This window comes from Pseudorasbora parva, chromosome 15, assembly GCF_024679245.1.
Source record: "Pseudorasbora parva isolate DD20220531a chromosome 15, ASM2467924v1, whole genome shotgun sequence".
In the NCBI taxonomy this organism is placed as follows: domain Eukaryota; kingdom Metazoa; phylum Chordata; class Actinopteri; order Cypriniformes; family Gobionidae; genus Pseudorasbora; species Pseudorasbora parva.
In genome coordinates this window covers 33618739-33638235 of record NC_090186.1, presented here as the reverse complement: position 1 = coordinate 33638235, position 19497 = coordinate 33618739, and the positions used below count along the sequence as shown (strand labels likewise).

Sequence of the window (19497 nt, the reverse complement as noted above, 5' to 3'; positions counted from 1 at the left end):
CAATGTTGTTAAAGTCACAATATGTAATTTTTCACAGCTAGAGGTTTGATGACGCCTTGATTTTGCGGAGCTTTTTTTATGGCGCAAACGACCGCTTGGTCATGCTTATGTGGAGTAACGCAGCGCTGTTTTATCATATTAGATACATTATTTGAGTGTGTTGAAAGATATATTATAATGCTAATCTGCTCAGCAGCTACTATGGGACACTTGTTGCATACCGAAGTAAACTAGATCGATATTTGGCATGGTAAAACATGGTACTAGCGGTAACAAGGATTTGTTTTCTGTCAAAGAATGCATGCAAGTTGCTCAGTTACCTAATAAAACACACAATATATTAAAGCGTCTTTGGTGTGTTCATGGTTTCTATAAAATAAAAGGGAAATCGAGGGTAACTCGGGTATGATGTCATTGATAGGCGATGCACAGACATGCTCTTACTTCTCTTGATTTAAAAATTCTTAGAAACATCCGGGGTAATGTACACAAGTCAACAAAATATATAAGGTTGTTTAGTTGTTTTTGGATATTTTAATCCAAAAATCTTACATATTGTGCCTTTAAAAAATAATATTAAAAATAAGTTCTGGTTTTGATTTAGATTTTGACCAAGGATGCTGGTTTCTTGCTATTAAAAACATGAAAAATGGCAAGTATTTGCAACAGTCAATAATACATTAAGGCAGTCACAATATCATATTTTGACTACACAATTATTGTGGCCAGAATAACTCAAAGATATATCATCACAATGTCTAGAAATGTAATAATAATAATAATAAATATGGCTACTAGTCAATTTAATTAGCTTTTTTTTTTCATTTTATGATGGGTGCAACCAGTCACTGGTGCTTGATTATGTGATATTGTGTCAATACCTGTGTACTGTGACACCTTTACATCAAATAGTTTTTATGAATTTTGTAGAATCATAAGAAATTTTACACTCCCGTTTTTGCCTACTGATTCAGGTCCTGGTTTCATTTCCATTAAAATGATTAAATAACTCATAAAATAGTAGCAAGAAAAAAATCTCCTTAGCATGATTGCCTTTAACTAGCTCGAAAGTGAGGCCTTTGTATCGTAGACAACCTTAAACAATATTTTTTGTGTTTATCACTTAATGTCAAATGAATTTAACAGACTTGTAATGTCAGCAAATTCACAGCATATTATTTAGCAATTTTTCCGAAGGAAATTCAACCTCTCCTTGCTTGTTGTATCTCTAGCAGTGGAAAATACCTTTTTAGAAGAAGACCTTCTCAGGTTAGAAAATGCTTGAAATCAAGAAAGATCCAGACAGGAGGTACAGAACTCGCTCTCTGAGTGTTGGAAAAATGACGTAAACCTTTAACAATAAATCTGGTAACAGTCCTGTGGCCCTCATCTCTTCTTTCTCTATGTGGTCATTTTCCCTTTACTCGCTAAAGTAAACAGAGTAACAGTCCGTAAAGTTTAAGGTTTAATCCTGAAATGTTTCATATATATAATATATACTATACAGATATATATAAGTCTCTTTATAGTTTATTACCATTACCCTTTACCCTTGTATGAATTCCTGGTTGTCAATGGGGACATGCACAGTGCAGTAGTCCTCCTTTGAACGTTTTGAGATTTATTCTGTTTTGTAGCAAATGTTTAGTCATATTGCTTGCACAGCCTCTTTTGCATGTTATTAACTTGTCACATATGCACTATATTTTACTACATTTAAAGCTACACTATGTAACTTTTCCGTCCGCTAGAGGGCACCTTTTTTAAAACAAAGGCGTAGTTTGATGACGTCAAGTTTGAGCGCAGAATCCTGGGACATGTGGTTTTCACATCACAGCCAGTGGAAAAGAATCGGAATAGGACTCTGGCAGAAATCAAGTTCACGGATGCGATTTTTAACGTTACCATTTGTGCTTTTCTGGTCAGGGGTATGAGGTAACACAGCTCTGTTTATCATATAAGATACATTTAAGTGTGTTTAAAATGATGCTATGACGTTACTCTGTACGTTCGCTCAGCGGCTGCGGTGACACTTGTTCACACTATTAAGAGTAAAGCATTTCTGCAAAATAAAACCGGTAACCGAGGATAACACAGATATGACGAAATTGACAGGCGACTCCCTCAGACGTCCCGGCTCCTTGGTTAAAATAGCAATTTTCTCACAATTTACAAAAAGTTGGAAACATTTGGGATATTGTTAGAACTTATCTGAACAAAATATATAACACCGGCCTGGTGGTGTATTGATATTTTACTGCAAAAATACTACATATTGCACCTTTAATCATCATTACTTTCAAAATGAATCCACACTTTTGCCTATCTCTCCACCATATTATTTAATGACAATGCGAAAATATTTGGAGCAAAGCGTATACGGATAGCATGAGGGCTTTTCAATGCTGAACTGCATTAATAGGTTGCAAGATGCGTATCAGAATACAGGGGTTACAGGCGATATTTTGCGAGATTTATAGCTTGATATTAACTTATATGCCCAGCTGCCACTGTGGCAAGTTGTTTTCCAAAGTTACTAGCCACTCAGTTTTTTCACCTGTCAAAATTTAGTTTTTGTTGCTGGCTATATGTAAATGACCACTGTACACACCCAAATCAAGTCTACATGAAATGTATAACATGACAGGTCATCAAATATAGGCCTATTTAGCTCTGATAAGGTTATGTAAAGCTGCTTAATATAGTAATCGAGAAAAACTAACAGATATGGTCTGAAAAAAAAAAGTTTTTTTTTGGTGTAAACAATTTATTCTCAAGCAATATTCTCAGTGTTCTGTCAGCTATGAAATATTTAAATCCCACATAAATTGTGTGTGAGCCCATACAGTACCTGGTGAAAAACATATCCATAATATTTTCATGTAATTTGACAGTTTATTTTATTATTATTTATTATTAACAACACTATCTGTTTTTTGGACTTTATTAAGGTCGGCTGCCTCACAGTCACTGTCTCTTCTTCCTCTTCATGTTGATGTATTTATGTTACGTATAATGTCAAACCACCATAAATTGTGGCTAGGTGGTTTTGCTTCTAATTTAGTCTTGAGCCTGTTTCCCAAAAAAAAAGAAGAACTTCCAAAATAACTCACTCCAACAGATTTGTTAGTGTGTCACTAGGTACACAGAAAATGCATCCTTTATTTCGTATGCTGTGTTTTTATCTCAAGGAACACAGGTACAACAAATACAACAGAAATGCGGAGGCTAACTGAGGTCAACAGAAAGTGTCTAGTAAAAGCATGGCTTTGTTTTAGTAGCTCATGTATCCTATGTTATAAGGACAGCTTGCTGACTTAGCCTATTTGTTTTCGCCTGCCGAAGCACCCTGATCTAGAGCAGAGCTTTGCAGAAACTGTCATAACGACAATGTTGGCCGACTTGGAGCAGGAGCAAGGCGCAAATCCAGAGCACACGACTCTGCTTTCATTCGCTCTTATTCCCTCTGCGGCCATTCAGAAAGGAAAACAGATTAGGTCATTTACTTCTCTGCGTTCTTTTTGCCAAAATGTTTTAAAGCTGTACTCAAAACGCTATTCACAGTTGCCAGTTCGTGAAAAACTGCATGAATAAGACGGGTCAGTGAAATTATACAAAAAATAGCGTAGGCCTCGAGTCCAAGAAACGAGGCCTTAATAATAACTTATGTTTGATCCAAGTAATGCAATCTTTAAAATTCTCTCTTAAACTAATTTCCATAAGTGGAGCTCAAGTAAGCGGACCCTTGTTTAGTCTAAGCTTTGGGAACAGTTACAGATCAGAGATGGATCAAAGAGCTGAGAAACACACTAGCACTATAATGTGTTCACTGTAGAGTTCTCGCTATTTTAAAGCAACAGTTCACCAATTAAATGGACATTTGTAAAATCTGATAAAGAATCTTTACGTATTTGAGATCCAAGAAAAACAACTGCATAGAGGTTTGGAATGAGTAAATAATGCCAAAAATTGTATATCTGGGTGAACACTTTGTTTAAATTAGTAAGATGTGTAAAATGCTAATTATGATGACTATATGCAAAATCTAATAGCAGCATAGAGTAGTGGGGTAGTTTGTGACTCGTTCTCACTCGGTCATCATTTTCTACAGAAGAAAGACAGACGATCTTATCTTGCTTTTGATTTTATTTCAACAAAGCATAGGAAGACATGATTTAAACCGATGCAAAACAGTCAACAGAAAGTTAGCTCCCGCTATGTGCCCCTTCCAAAACTCAAGCAATCCGCCGAAGGAAATAATAAAGAAAACCGAAGTGATCACCTGTGCCCATGTGACAGTGAATAACCGGAAAAAAAAATAACAAAGAAGTAATGCTCTTACAATGACTTTTCCATAAAAATAAAACAAATCTTCAGGTAAGGAGTAGGTACACCACGGTACATCTAAAGGTACACCACGTTTAAACGTTTTTGGTCAGTAAGGATGCTATAGCGTAAAAATCTAGATGCACACAGGGTCATCAAGCAACTCTCTCCGTTGGCTTGGAGTAGGGCTGCACGATAAATCACAATAAAATCGCAAGTGATTTGGCAGAGGCTGCGATAATTGCACGCGCAGCTTCTCAGAGCAGCACGGCTGTAATCAGTAGTAAACGCTGCTCCGCAAGCCAGAGGGCGCTCTCGCGCAGGGAACTCCAAGTATATCCCACAGAAGTAGGATAGCTCACGTCATTCACGGAAATCGCTATAGCTATGAACATCATACTATCGGTGAGTTGAATAAACAGATTAAAACACTTTGATTAAACATGACTGCTTCTCATGTTTGGAACGATGTTTGACGCGTGTTGCTTTTTAAAATGGATGTTATAAGCAACTCAAACTTGCAGTGCTTTTAGAAGGAACAGCATTCACTACTGATCACAGAGCCGTCCTACACTGACAAACTGCGCATAAAAGATCATCGCAGCCTTTGCGATTTGATAATCGCGATAAGCATGTTTTCATGTAAAATGCGATATATCGTGCAGCCCTAGCTTAGAGCATGAAAAACCAAACTCTAGTCAGGCCAATCGCATCGTGAATAGAGTGGTGGGCGGGCTTAACATAATGACGGCACAGTTGCGATGGTTCTGTGTGTGAATTTTTCTGTTACTTCCTACTAACAAAGAACGGCAATGAAGTCATTTTAAAAAAAGATGTTTTATGAGTTTTGACGACTGAAATAGGGATACACCGATACCATTTTTTCAGAATCGGTCCGATTTTAAAAATTATGAGTATCGGTCGATACCGATACAGTTTTGTTTAAAAATCCCATGTAGAATTTCTATACCTCAGTGTGTTGAGCTGATAATCACTCTTTTTTGTGTTAAACACAATCTACTAAATACAGACAGCTGCATTATAAAGAAAAATGTACAAAAAAAATATCACAATCTATGACAAAAATACTACTATAAACTAGACAACGAATAAACTAGATTAGTGGATAATTCAGCAGCAAAAGCTACTCATGAGTGCACAATAATTGTATAAAATCTAAACATTTAGCTAGAGGGGAAAAATAAAGAAAACAATAAAAGTGAATAAGTGTAGCACAAAATCAAAGTTACACATGCATTCATGAAAAACAAGTAAATATATTTTTTTAAATAGGGCCTGTATACTAAGAAATTACATTTATTTTAAATGTATAGCGCAGCTTAATTAATGATGCTGGCAGAACAAAAAAGGCTATTATTAATAATCTTTCATTGCACAAAAATATTATAATACAAACGGCTCCAATACAGAGCGGCACAAAGCACATATGCGCATTCCCATGTGCAGAATGCAGTTTAGCAATTTTGTTGATAGATTTAGCAACTTTTCAGACTAGCAACTCTTTATAAAAAAAAAAAAAAAAAAAAAAAAAGCACCTAGCAACAAATTTAGCTATTTTTAAAATTGATCTGGCAACTTTTAGCAACTTTTGAAAAGTGCCTCAAACTATAAAAGGGCACATATTTTCATCTAAATTACACAAAATGAGGAAACCTTAGAACAGCTAGCCAGCCAATTAGCACATTAGCCTGGAGAGAGCTGAAGTAAGTGTGACATTTTAAATGCAACATTGTTTCCAAATTTAAATTGGCTATACTTAATATTGGATGTATCCACAACTTTCCCGAACTCTGACCTTTCCCATGATCGCTATGGCAACGTAGAACAAGCCGGTAACAAACTTCCGGTTTACGTTAGTCTGCACTGTTATCAGCTAAACGCTTGGTTGTATTATCAGGATTCAGGAGTAGACTTTTACAACAATGCTTCAGGCAAAATGATCACATCTCCCAGATGGTTGCATGGATCTAACTATCTTACAAGAACTTACTAATATCTGTAGCACTAAGCGATTCACCTGAGTTATGCGGCGCAGACATTTTACCTTCCGTCCATGCGCCTGTAAATCGGTTTTATTTTATTATAAAGGTTTAGTTGTTTCTAACCAATTATTTTATTTTGTTATATATTTCCACTTTGCGGGAGTCCCGCAAAATAATTGTATTTTCCCGCAACTCGCACACAATAATATCTTGCCGCCCGCATCCACATTCACCCATCAAATATGATCCCGTGCCACACTCGGTTGTGCTGGGTCCCGCGGGAGTGCAGGTCTCTATTTGGATAGTAATGTTAGGCTGTTAGAGCGGTCTTGCTTACACATTAAATCTGTAAATTATTGAAAACAATAAACATACCCTTGCAAAATATTATACAGTTTTACTGCAGTATTTTAAATAGTTTAAACTAATATAAAAACTCAATAATTACATTTACAGCAATGAAATGTTAATTTTTATTACAATGCACTTAAATTCATTGAAGTTCATGCGTCTATTTTCATGTTGATTCAAAAAAAGTCTACTCACAATGTCTGACATGAACAACATTTCAACAATTACAAATATTAAAATACAAATATTACTTCTACATCACGTCTTAAATTTATTTGAAGCTCGTTGGGCATTGAATGGAGTGCGTAGGGTGCTAGGCAACATGTCAAACGGGTCCGTTTATGTTGCATGGTTTATGGAAGCAAGGTTTTGGAGGTGCGAGACCCAGGCGCTCAGCGCTCATTAACCCCGGCGAGAGCAGCCTTAACTCGGCTAGTCCTTCTGATAACTGCCGCTGCCTGGCATAAGCCCCTCCCATGACGCAAATTCACGTCTGTTGTGTTGTGAATGTCACACGTGAATGAAGCGAATGGACTCAAAATGTTCACGCGTCCAACTTCGCGCGAAAAGCTTTTTATTTGCGTTACTCGCGTCTGGTATGAACGCTGCATAACTGTTATGTGTGCTAAACCGGAACTGAGATACCTACAACCGGAAGTATCGAGCAGAGGTGGGACAAAGTCATTGTTATGCAAGTCACAAGTAAGTCTCAAGTCTTTGCCCTCGAGTCCCGAGTCAAGTCGAGTCAAAGATGAGTCAAGTCTCGAGTCGAGTCAGAAGTCAAAGCCAACAAGTCTCAAGTCGAGTCCAAAGTCCTACCATTTTAGTTTCGAGTCACTTCAAGTCATCTTACCACAAAAATAAAAATTATACAAATTATGTATGTCTGTAAGATTTGTATTTATTTAAACCTCTTTTTATACAATGACATTAAGCAAATACAGTAAAAAAACAGAAAATGTAAATTTTCACAGAAAATGCTTGTATTTCAGCAGCATATTGCACTAGAACAATGCACAGCAGCTTCAGTCCTGTATTGTGTTGACCTTATTGCAAAACAGTTCAACTTTCAAATAGATATGGGTCCTTTTAGCCTAAACTTAGGGCCATTATGGGAATATTGATTAGCTTATTTTTGGTTTAATTTGGTTTACTTTAATAATTTAATTTATTCAATTATTTTGTTTTGCTATACTTTTTATGCCAGCTTGCCATGGCAAAGCATATGACTTCAGTTTCTGGAGGGAAAGGGCTTTCTTATGACTTTTGAAGCAGTGAAAATATTCTTAATATTGCATACACTGAAACTGAAATATTATTGTATACCGTAGTGTACAATAGACAATGAATATTGACACAACAGCATTGATATGAGTAAAGAGTTCAAATACAACATGTGAGGCTATAGATTTTCTGACATCTGTTTCATATTCTTCTCAGGTATGAAGAATACCTAGAGGGGTGGGGGGCCCAAAACAAGCCCAATATTATTATATTATTTATTATCATCAGTATAATTTATGATTAATAATGTATCAATAAATGTGCCTGCAACATATTCAATTGAAATCTCATGGAGTTTAAAAAGCAAATACAGATGGGATTTTACAAAATTCTTTAAGTTGCAATAAAGACTGTGAACAGAAGAGGTTTGGAGATGGAAAAAGAGAAAAAGTGACGTGAAGGATTATGGTAACAGTGTGCAGTGGTGAACATGCACACTATAAACCGTAAAAAGGATAAGCCCTGCATCTCAATGTGCAATCTGCCCTAAAGAGTGTTGAAAATTACTAATTTCACATAGCTACTATTTAGGATTAATATGCACTTTTTTTTACAGTCTATGATTGGGAGTTGGTGCCCTGGAAAACACTGAGAGCGCTGCAATATAGAGACATGTTTATAATAATATACATTCGAACCATACCTACTGTTATTATTAGTAGCCTATACTTTTTTTATTATTTATTTTTATAATAGCCAAATAATAATAGTCATAATAAATAGCCTACATTATAAAAAAATATTTTTAAAATTAAATTAGGTGGCTTACCTCCTGTTTCCTCTCCATCTCTGTATATCTCTGCTGGTTGCATTGTTTGTAAAAAATAATAATAAAATGTATTCGTCTATTTACGTCTACGAACTCTCTTTACATTTATAACATCACATCACATGCCTGCACGTTGAACGCAATTTTTCTTCAAAGAGGGGAAGGAGGCGAGATGTATGAGGACGAATGAATACAGCACTTGTATCGTTGCACTATGGCTATTAGCTGTGAGAAGACAGTGTCAGGCAATGTATTTGGACAAAACAGCGACCATAAATGTAAAGAAACGAAGTTGCTTGTCATATTTTCCTAACAAGCAACCACATTTTTTTAAATAAGCCCAAAAAACCGCGACCCGCAACTCGAGATTTTTTACCGCGACTTGCCAAAAAAAGAAGCCCAAATAAGTCACGTGTTATACGCGGACTTGGTAGCTATGGATACTGTCGAATCAAACCAACGTGGGACTACAGTGATTGGATGTCGTGACTCGTGCTGGCAGCGCGCGTGCTCTCTGCATGCATACAGGTGCAGCTTTTTTTCACTGAGAGCAGCGCGGCCGTGTGAAAGAAAAATTGCCAAAAAGTAGCAAGTCTTCTCGAGTCATAAGGCTCAAGTCCAAGTGAAGTCACGAGTCATTGATGTTAAAGTCCAAGTCGAGTTGCAAGTCTTTGTACATTTTGTCGAGTCGAGTCCAAAGTCATCAAATTCATGACTCGAGTCTGACTCGAGTCCAAGTCACATGACTCGAGTCCACACCTCTGGTATCGAGTGTCATGGCGACGCCCACTAAGACTGGCAGGAAAGTTGTGGATAAACCTGAAAAAGAATATGTTCAATTAAAAATTATTTGTATAAGCAACTTTCACAATAAATATATGTAAGCATTTAAGAATGCTGCTTTAGAAACCCAGTGAGCATGATAAAGGGGACTATAGTGAGAAAAACTCACTAGCACGATACAAAGCAAACATATACAATTCTGAAAAGTATGTATATGGCAAACAAGGAGAGAAACATTTAGAAATTAAACAGTTATATTGTTTGGTAGACTTTTACTTTGTCTTTGATCTTTTATCTGACATTTTTTCTGGGGACCCCTTAGAACCTTCTGGAGGAAGGTTCCCCGGAACCCAGTTTAAAAACCCCTGATCTAACAGACATTGGGTAGAAAGTAACACGATTTACAGCAATAAATTCCAGTAAGATAAAGTCATTTTTATGCGAAACCATAGACCCTTTTTTTATATCAAGCATAATAACAGGAACATTAAATCATCTTGGAGAGTTTCATCGTGTTGACTGTCGTAACCAAATGCGACACACAGTTTTAAAGCTGAATGGAGAATGACTGACAGCCATAGCGGAGAGAGGGAAGCGTTCAAGTGAACTTGAATTTAATGACGTAAATATTCACCTGTACCTCACATTACACTATGGAATGACTTCAGAACACTTAATTTAGTGCACGAAGAGTTGATGGTGCTTTATAATGTTTTTGTACATTTTGTGGGGCATTGGTGCTTAACAATAACACACAATATTACACGCAAAGTATCGGATTTTTAGGCGACAGAAACGGAAAGAGGTAAGAAGAAAATGTTTTTATTTTAATACTCTTTCTTTATTTACTTGACTTGAAAACCCTTACTTAACTTTACTTTAAAAAAAAAACCTTGTACACATTCCTAGTGTATTGTATAATATAAAATAAATATATATAAAGATTTACAGTGGCAGCTCAGAGATGTACAGTAGCATTTAAGTATGAAATTGAATGAATAAATGTAGGCTAATATTAAAACTACAGTCTTCAATATGCAATATACATTGATTGACAGCTACTGTATATACTTTATTCAAGAGCAGTGAGTGATTTTTCTCTTTGTTTTTAGTTGTTATTTACATCATTTTAGAGTTGAGCTGTCCCTTTAAGGACAAGTGTTCACAATCACTAGGCTGCACTGTTAAGACCTGTTTCCATCTCATATATACACACGCACGATTTTACTTTCACTTTAGACACAACCGACTGTGTTTATATATGTTAACCTTGTGTTTATTTGACAGTATTAGCTTAGTAAGACAACTTAGTCCAGTAATCAGGTGTGTTCAACAGGCGCGCGCACTCAAACACAGCTAAACACCCACTAACTTTAGTGCATGTGATTGGATATTTGCTCATATCATCGCGTAGACTCACAGGCACACTCATAAAGAGCCTAAATAAACTGAGAGAAATATTTAAAACGAAGAGAAATATAAATCATTAATTGAATGCAAAAACTGGAGAGCTGGAGATTTTTTTTTTAATCAAACGATATTGCCAAAAATGCTGTGTTTTTGAGTTTAACAAATTTTTTCAACAATGTCTGTACAGCCTGACCTATGTAAAATATATAAATAAAACAAAACTTGGGTTGGTTACTTAACATTAACATCAGTACAAATAAGTGTCTCTTGGACCAGATGTTCCACCTATAGTCAAAAATCTGATTATGCGAGACTAATTGGAGATAGAACAATGACTTCCCAGCTCTAAATGTAAATTCCTACTGAGAACATCCTTGACACTGAACATAAATGAAATATAAAAATATGCATAAAGCGGTTCTATTTTTAAAAACCATGTGCTGACAACTTCAAACATCCACAGACAACATTTTTTAGAGCATATGTTAACTCTCGAAGTGTAAGCCAGGCGAGTTGTGTGTGTCGTGAACCAGAGTGAGAGGTCAGGCGTTAAATGGGTCAGTGGTTTAATAAAATGAAATGAGCACACTAAAGAAAAACACACACGCACAATCAATATGTGACTGTAGATTGGGGGAAAAAAAATAGAGCACCTAATATGGGACACCTCATTTCAATTCAACCTCATAGTGCCCTCAAGTAGTTTAGACTGAGCTAATCAAGACCCTGGCTGACACTGAGAGACACACACACACACACACACACACACACACACACACACACACACACACACACACACACACACACACACACACACACACACACACACACACACACACACACACACACACACACACACACACACACACAACTAGTTAGATTTTAAATTTACATGTGAAGCAGAATTTAGTCCAACCAAGGGAACTTCCCACAGCACTTCAAGAAAGAGTTTTTTTCCCCCAACATGCAAACATGAAAACGTTTGAAAGGTCAAGTTATAAAGACCTTTTGACTAGCGTGAACTATGGTGACAAACACAACCATCAAGACTTTAAACAACCTTGTTATGCTTTTTTTGTTGAAAGGCCAATTATTTCAGCTCCATTTGCATGCTAGCCTGCTACTCCTCAAAGTCATGAAGCTGCTTTCCTTTTTGACTTCTCCAAGCAAAAAACTTAGTTTGGTTCAGGTAAAAATACATGTGGGCCAAAGTCTGAGATTCTTAAAGGAACAATATGTAAGAAATATATTTCAAATGAATCATAAAATGGCCCTGATATGTCACTAGACATTAATAAATCATGTTAATTTCAAATATCTATATCACTGACAACAGTAGTCCGGCCAGGATATTGTCATTTAAAAGTTGTTGTTGCAGCCCTCATCTGATGTTGATGTTGACATGTTGTGTTTTGGCCTGAAGCTCCGCCCTCCACCTATCGACCAATCACGAATTCAGTACTGTTTCTGCATCCGGGTTGCCAGCTCTGCTCTAGTTACCACAACTGCAGCTACAAACGTTCCTGCTGATCCTGCAGCCTATCTGGCAACCTCGAGTCAGAGGGAGGGGGAGAGGGGATACACCTGCAGTACCAGTTTTGGCCACAATCTTCCATACACTTCCTTTAAGCATGCCAATCAAACAAAACAAAAAAAATCAAACCTTAGATTATTATGCATACTTCAGATGTCAGAGTCCTTTCTTCAAAATCTCTTGGCACAGTAACTAGTAGTGCAGTAGTCAGCATGTAGGGAGAGGCTGCTGAGATTCTTCACATATTTTCAGCTTTGGAGTTTTGCTTGATGTCAAAAGCAGTGATTCTCATGCAAGTAAAACTGGTTCTATGTTGTTTTATAAAAATATTGTAAATGATTTTCAAGCATTAACAGTTCTTCACCATCTGCATTCTTCCACTGATATGGAAAGAACATCGTTGCTGGTAGTGTTTCCTTTACCGCTACTGAACACAAACATTTTATGTGATGTTATCGGTTCGAATCAGACTAAATATTCACCCAGTCGCTGAATCGATCATTACGGTTCTTTACTTTTTGTTACGAAATGAATACTTCACTCCAAAAAAAAAAAAAAAGAAACTTTCACTGTTGTTAGTCCAAACCGCAAAACACTCATTACTAAAAAAACACATAAGATAATTCAATAAAGTAAATTAAATCAATAAATGTCTTCACCTTACATAATAAACTTAATATAAATTAAACTTAATAAAATAAATATTATGTTCAGTGACAAATTTAAATGACTTGTATTCAAAATGTTGTCAGCTTTACTTGAATTTATTTTGTTCAAACACAAATTGCATGATTTGATTCAATATTGATTATTGTGGATATGTCAGGTACTGTACATGACACATTTTCTTGAGAAAAAAAAACTAATGTTGTAAACTATACGGGAGTCAGTTGGTAATATTTAAGGTTAAAATTAATTTTTTTTTTAATAAAAAAGTAATAATACTAGGGGTGTAATGGTACACAAAACTGATGGTTTGGTACGTACCTCGGTACAGCTTCAGTACAGCAGTTTTACAAATTTCTTTTTGTTTATTACACATTTTGTCTTCCCTTAAATTAATTCAACTAAGTTTCATAAAGATAATGCTGTAATATGGAGCACTTACTTGGACACTATTGTAATATTAAAGGTTAACAACAGAGCCCAAACTATTAGCCTAAATTCAATGGCTATTCATTTTTAGATAACATAAATCACAAGCTTTTTTTTTTTTGCAATTTTGCTGACCATTATGTGTGCAGTTACTTTTCATACACGAGAAGCGCACGTTCATCCCGAACACGCAAGTAGTTGTTGTGGTAATGAACAACAATGCCTCAACGTTCTGGAATATATGGACTAACTTTTATTTGAGGAAATCTGTTTATAATATAGGCTATTAGGTTTAACTAATTGGTCCTCCTGCGCTGTTTATTGACAATGATCATAATGCAAGGCAAGCATCCACGTGACTTATTTTTAGCGGAATTCAGTATGGGTTTGACTATTCATAGTTTAAGTGATCTTTCTTTCAAAAGTAAAAGAAAGATCACTTAACTTTTCAAATGGATCGCACATCCTTACCAAACAGACTTCCACTTTCAACACTACTTACTACCGATCTGTGTGACGAGAGGTTAAGCTCTATACTCGCCGCATCCGCAGCACTTGTGAGAAGGTGCACGCCCGCGCGGCACAAATGAAGTCATCACAGTTGTGCGCATTGAGAGAGCGAGACCGCTTTAACTTTAAGGGGGGGGGGGGGGGGGGGGCACTCAGTTTCAGTCAATCTCATGTCAATCTTGAGTACCTATAGAGTAGTTTTGCATCCTTCATATCTCCGAAAAGTTTTTAGTTTTATTATATTTATAAAAGAAATATGGGCTGTACAGAGTCTTTCCGGAAAAAAAAAATGAGCGGCTGGAGGCGTATCGTGTGGGCGGAGCTAAAGAATAAAGATCACGCACAAAGCGGTGACGTCCTCAAGCGTGGAGAAGAAAACACTACCCTAAATAAAGCATAGCTATCAATCAGATTCAGCTAATACATATATGATCCGGAATCAGATCCAGGCTGAAATAAATTGAACAGAATAAAACAGCAACAGCAGGACGTCCGTCTCTGTGGTATGTAGTGGCTTGTCAACATTTGTGTGTGTTTACTCGCAGTTTATGAGGATATGATTCGGTTTATGGACTATTGTATGCGACTAAACCTTAGCAGTAGCAAGCAAAACGGTTTTGCACGTCAGACTAGTGTAACGTTATACAGAGAACAACAATGGAGTAACCGTTAGCGGATTTGAATGACGAAGCACGCTTTGTGAGAACCTCCCCTAGGTTTATGTTTGGGTGGTTTCCAATAAACAAACTGACACCTATATTGGTCAGCTAAACAAATGTATTTAAACACACACCATAGATCGCATGCTCCATTGATAAATTAACTAACTTTATACACGATCGTGTTGTTTACTGATGTTTACTCACGCGACAATAGCCAACAGCATAGACATTTGAAGCAGTTTTACTGACCGCCTGCTTCCAAAGCAGGACCGAACCTTTATCGTCACCGCTCCATCAAAACACACTTCTTTGGTAATGTCCTGTGACAGCAGTGACCGTGGAGATCCACTTTTGCGACGCGACTGAAACGATGTTGTGAAGCTTCCCGTCATTTCTGCGTTCAAATCAGATCAAATGCAGCGCTGCCTTCCCGGAATGCTGTGCTGAAGCGTTGAAGTCGCTTGACATCACCCATAGGAATAAAGTGAAGCGAGGTGGGACAGAAGTGTTGCACGGACGACTGGATCTACACCTAGAGCAATGTTTATGGGTGTGCATTTCCTCTCTCGCTCTAGTCTTTCCGGGGAGAAGTGAGAAGTACCTATCTAGTCACAAGAGCAGGACCTTCCGCTCTATCGACGTCAAGCGGACCCATACTCGAAAAAAACTCTCCGAAACCGAAAGGAGTATTTTTGACACATAAATACTCCATTAAACGTCCAACATTAGTTTTTGAAACTTTGTCTATGTTAAGGATGGGAATCCAAGTCTTTAACAGTGTAAAAAGCTCAGTATGCATGAAACAGTATTCTATCAACCTCCCCCCCCTCCTTAACTTTTCCACGCGGCTCTGCATGCATTGCCATAAAGTGGTATCAGGTGCTGTTGTATCGGAGTAATTTTACGAGCACAAGTACTTGAGTATCGGACCGACACCCGAGTACTAGTATCAGTATCGGTGCATCCCTAGTTTTTACATAATCATTTATACACAGTGGCTGTCATTTTCATGACTGATTTATCTAAACAAGGGTTCATTAAAATAATCAAGACTAAAAATAATTAGGCTAATATAATGCATATCTTTAGCTAAATAGTTCATCTTTCTAGTGAACTAACCAGCTGTGGACACTGAATGACTCTGAGGTAATTGTGATGCTACGCGACATTGTTTACAAGCTGTTCTATTGACGTCTTTCCAACGTTGACACACTGGTTGAGTGATTACACTACATATGACATTTCAATAAGATGCAAAGTATCATAAACATACCTTCAGATGTTAATTCATGTGTATTCTTTAGGAAGAGATGATTGCGTTCACTCCCGCACAGCGCTTCGATTTAAACTGATGCGCCTACATAGTGATCAGTCACGTCACATTAAAGTGCGTCATTTGTCATTTAAATTTTGTGATAAAATGGGCAGAATACTTAATATGTTTGTGTTAGAACTTTAGAAAATTAAAGTATGTTATGTTAACAGTTAAAGACCGCATTCGGAAGCCCTGTGCCGAAACGGTTCGGGGTGAATACATGTACCATTACACCCCAAAATAATACTAACTTTACAATTACAATTACATATATTTCTACTTCAATTTGTTTTTTGAAATACAAACATTTAAATGGTGGCTGTCATAACTTTTTTACTGATTAATTCAAACATTCATTAATATTGAAGAACATTCAAAATCGTAATGTGGTGAATATATTTATCAAAATTCTCATTTTAATTTTTCTTGCTGACTAATGGGTTTATGGACACTGAATGTTTTTTTCTAAGGAAAATGTGACGTGACATTGTTCATAAGCTGTTTTAATGACATTTTTCTGTGGGTAAAACCCAGATTGAGTGATTAAATGAGTCATGATATTGATTTTGGTAAGTTGTAATTCATTCATGTTTATTTTGCACTGTAACTGGTATTAAATAGCATACAGTCGTTTTCTGGGCCTGGTGTCTAAAGCTTTTCTTTGACTAAGTTTTCAGCTTCTTTCAAAGAGGCGTCTTCCAAAAACATAATAAGAAATATTACCAAAACACACATTTAAACAGTAGTGCAGTTAGGACCAGTTATTCTTCGTACTAAACAAATAATTGATTTGTTATTCAAATCAATATTGAATTGTTAAGTTTAAGTAATTAAAACTGAATCTGGACAAGAATGGCTAAATTCTATACTATACACATTGTGAACATGAGTGTACAGCTGGCAAAAAAAATATGTAGTTGATCTATCAATTAAAATCATTGCATTAGGATTAGCATGTCATAAATGTCTTCTCTTTTGCTGTATCAAAATCTCACATTATGGAATATGCAAACTACATAGACTATGAACTGCACTTCCAATCAACTAAAAATTATTAGGCCCCGCTTTAGTCCACGAAATTCCCACACAAGAGCAAATGTAAGATCCCATTTGAAACCAGATATCAGTAAGAAACATTCACCCATTTTCACTTTTAAGACCTGACATGACCATGTGATGTCCACTGGCACCTATGTAAAGTAGACTTATTAGTCTAACACACTTCCATGCTTCCATCCTGATAGGCTCAGTTTCCAATCCTGTGCTTACATAACTTTCTGACAACATGATAAACTACTGACGAGACAACCCGCCTGCCAGACAGATGAACCTGACAGCAACCCACGCCACACATTTACTCTAACCTACAGCTGGGAAAACAAATTACCAATATGCCACTGTGACATCTAAAACCAAAACCATTTCCATAGAACTTTTTCCTTTAAACTTCAATGCTTCTGTACACACTAAACATTAACAGAAAACGTAAAAGGGACATGTTCAAACACCTCTTCCACCACAGCATGCTTCTCACTCTCAAGTAGGTTATGTTTGAGATCAAAAACTCTGCCCTAGAGTGTTATACCAGGAGCTGACTTCTCTTAAAACCCATAATTAAGACTATAGCCTAACATGGCTATACCAGTCATCAAAAAAATTACTTTTGATTGTGCTAGTCACTTCTGGCTACAATACAAGCATGAGCCAAAGGCTTGGTCAATAGACCAAGAACAATAAAACAAACACACCACTGACTCCCTTCACTAAATCTAGTAGTACAACAAAAGTGACTGCTAATGGAAATGCTGTAAACGTTCAAATGGTGTCAACAACCTGAAATCGAGAGGAGTAAACATGGAAATGAACCAAACTCAAAAGAGGATTTGTAGACAACATTTGCACTTTATTCAAACCAGCAGTTGTGCAAAAGAGCATGACAGTGCACGGTACAAACCTAACGTTTTCCACTGTAACATTTGTTTACCCAATACCTAACTTCTAGGGATGTGCTTCTTGTTAAAGCCACGGGTTTAGTCAACAGGACTATAGTTGATTCTTATTAATCATAAGTGGTTTTGAACTTGAAAATGACATTAGTTATTGCTGTTGTTGTTAATAATAATAGCAGCAACTCAATTTATGGCACAGGGAGGTCATGTGACGTAAACATGACGGCGCCCTTAAGGGGGCGACCCGCTTCGTATGAAATAAAATAGCTTTTCCTCGAAAACTGACATGGCCTGGATTTTTCATCCTGTGAGTGTACATGATTGTAATAAATCTGTCAAAAGTGCAGTTTATTTATTTAAACGTACATTTTATTCATCAATTTAAAAAATAAGTAGGCTACACCTTTAAGGGGGCTTCTTTGGAACCGAGCCATAGGCAAGGCAACTAGTAGAAACTGCTTTAAAACCAATCAAACTAAGTCAATGCCACTTACATACGAAAGGTAAACAATAATACTGTAGTGGAAGCTCGGGCAGGGAGTCATTAATCTTGACGCAAAACGAATGGAATTTACTGGTTTGGACAAGCCTAGCCAGTTTGCGACAGTGGCGCCTAGTCAAATTTACATTTGATCACAAGTTTTTTCTTTTCTTTTCCCTTTATCAACTTGGATAACCTTTCATCTTTTTAAATGACGCTTAAGTGATTCGCTCGCGCTGTTTCCTTGGAAGCTGAAACGCGAAGTGACACTGTAACTGATTCATAATAAGAAGCCAGTTGAACTCACCCATACTGTCCTTCGATACGAGACCGTCTTGATCTGATGTGTACAATCTGCCGTCCTGGTAGCTGATGTTAGCTAGCAGGCTGAATGCTAGCAGTAAATCCTACTTGTGCGTGGAATCGTGTAGGTGAAGTGCTTGTTTGCGAGTTTATTTGCACTATTAATCCATTCGACTTGGTTTAAATGTCGGCCTGGTGTTAAACTATGAGGTATGATTCTTAAGAGTACTGTGCAGGAAGTTATCCCGAAGTCTCCACCTTTCTTAGATTTGCCTCCGCGATATTTCATCGGGAGGATCCCGCGAGAAGTCAGAGTTCCTCGCTGGAATACAATAGGCTAAAGTGTGATATTTTAGTGTAAATTGAGTATTCAAGCATAGCCTACATGTTCATATCCACGCAAATCTCGCAGTGATTTTATTTATATATATATATATATATATATATATATATATATATATATATATATATATATATATATATATATATATATATATATATATATATATATATATATATATATATATATCTTATATTTTGTACTAAATCTTATATTTTGTACTATATATATATATATATATATATATATATATATATATATAGATAGATATATATATATATATATATATATATATATATATAGATAGATAGATAGATAGATAGATAGATAGTACAAAATATAAGATTTAGTACAAAATATAAGATTTAGTACAAAAAGCATG

General features: G+C 36.4%; 1 protein-coding gene across 2 annotated transcripts in view; it reads right to left on the bottom strand.

The window, feature by feature from the left end:
• Nucleotides 1–19047, bottom strand: part of cd2ap (CD2-associated protein) — an 83696-nt gene extending 64649 nt beyond the window's left edge. For both annotated transcript variants that reach the window (XM_067417834.1, XM_067417836.1), the window contains exon 1: nt 18780–19047. In XM_067417834.1, coding sequence (XP_067273935.1) covers nt 18780–18783 — 4 coding nt within the window. In that variant the 5' untranslated portion in view covers nt 18784–19047. The remainder of the gene's footprint in view (nt 1–18779) is intronic.
• Between the last annotated feature and the right edge of the window lie 450 nt (nt 19048–19497).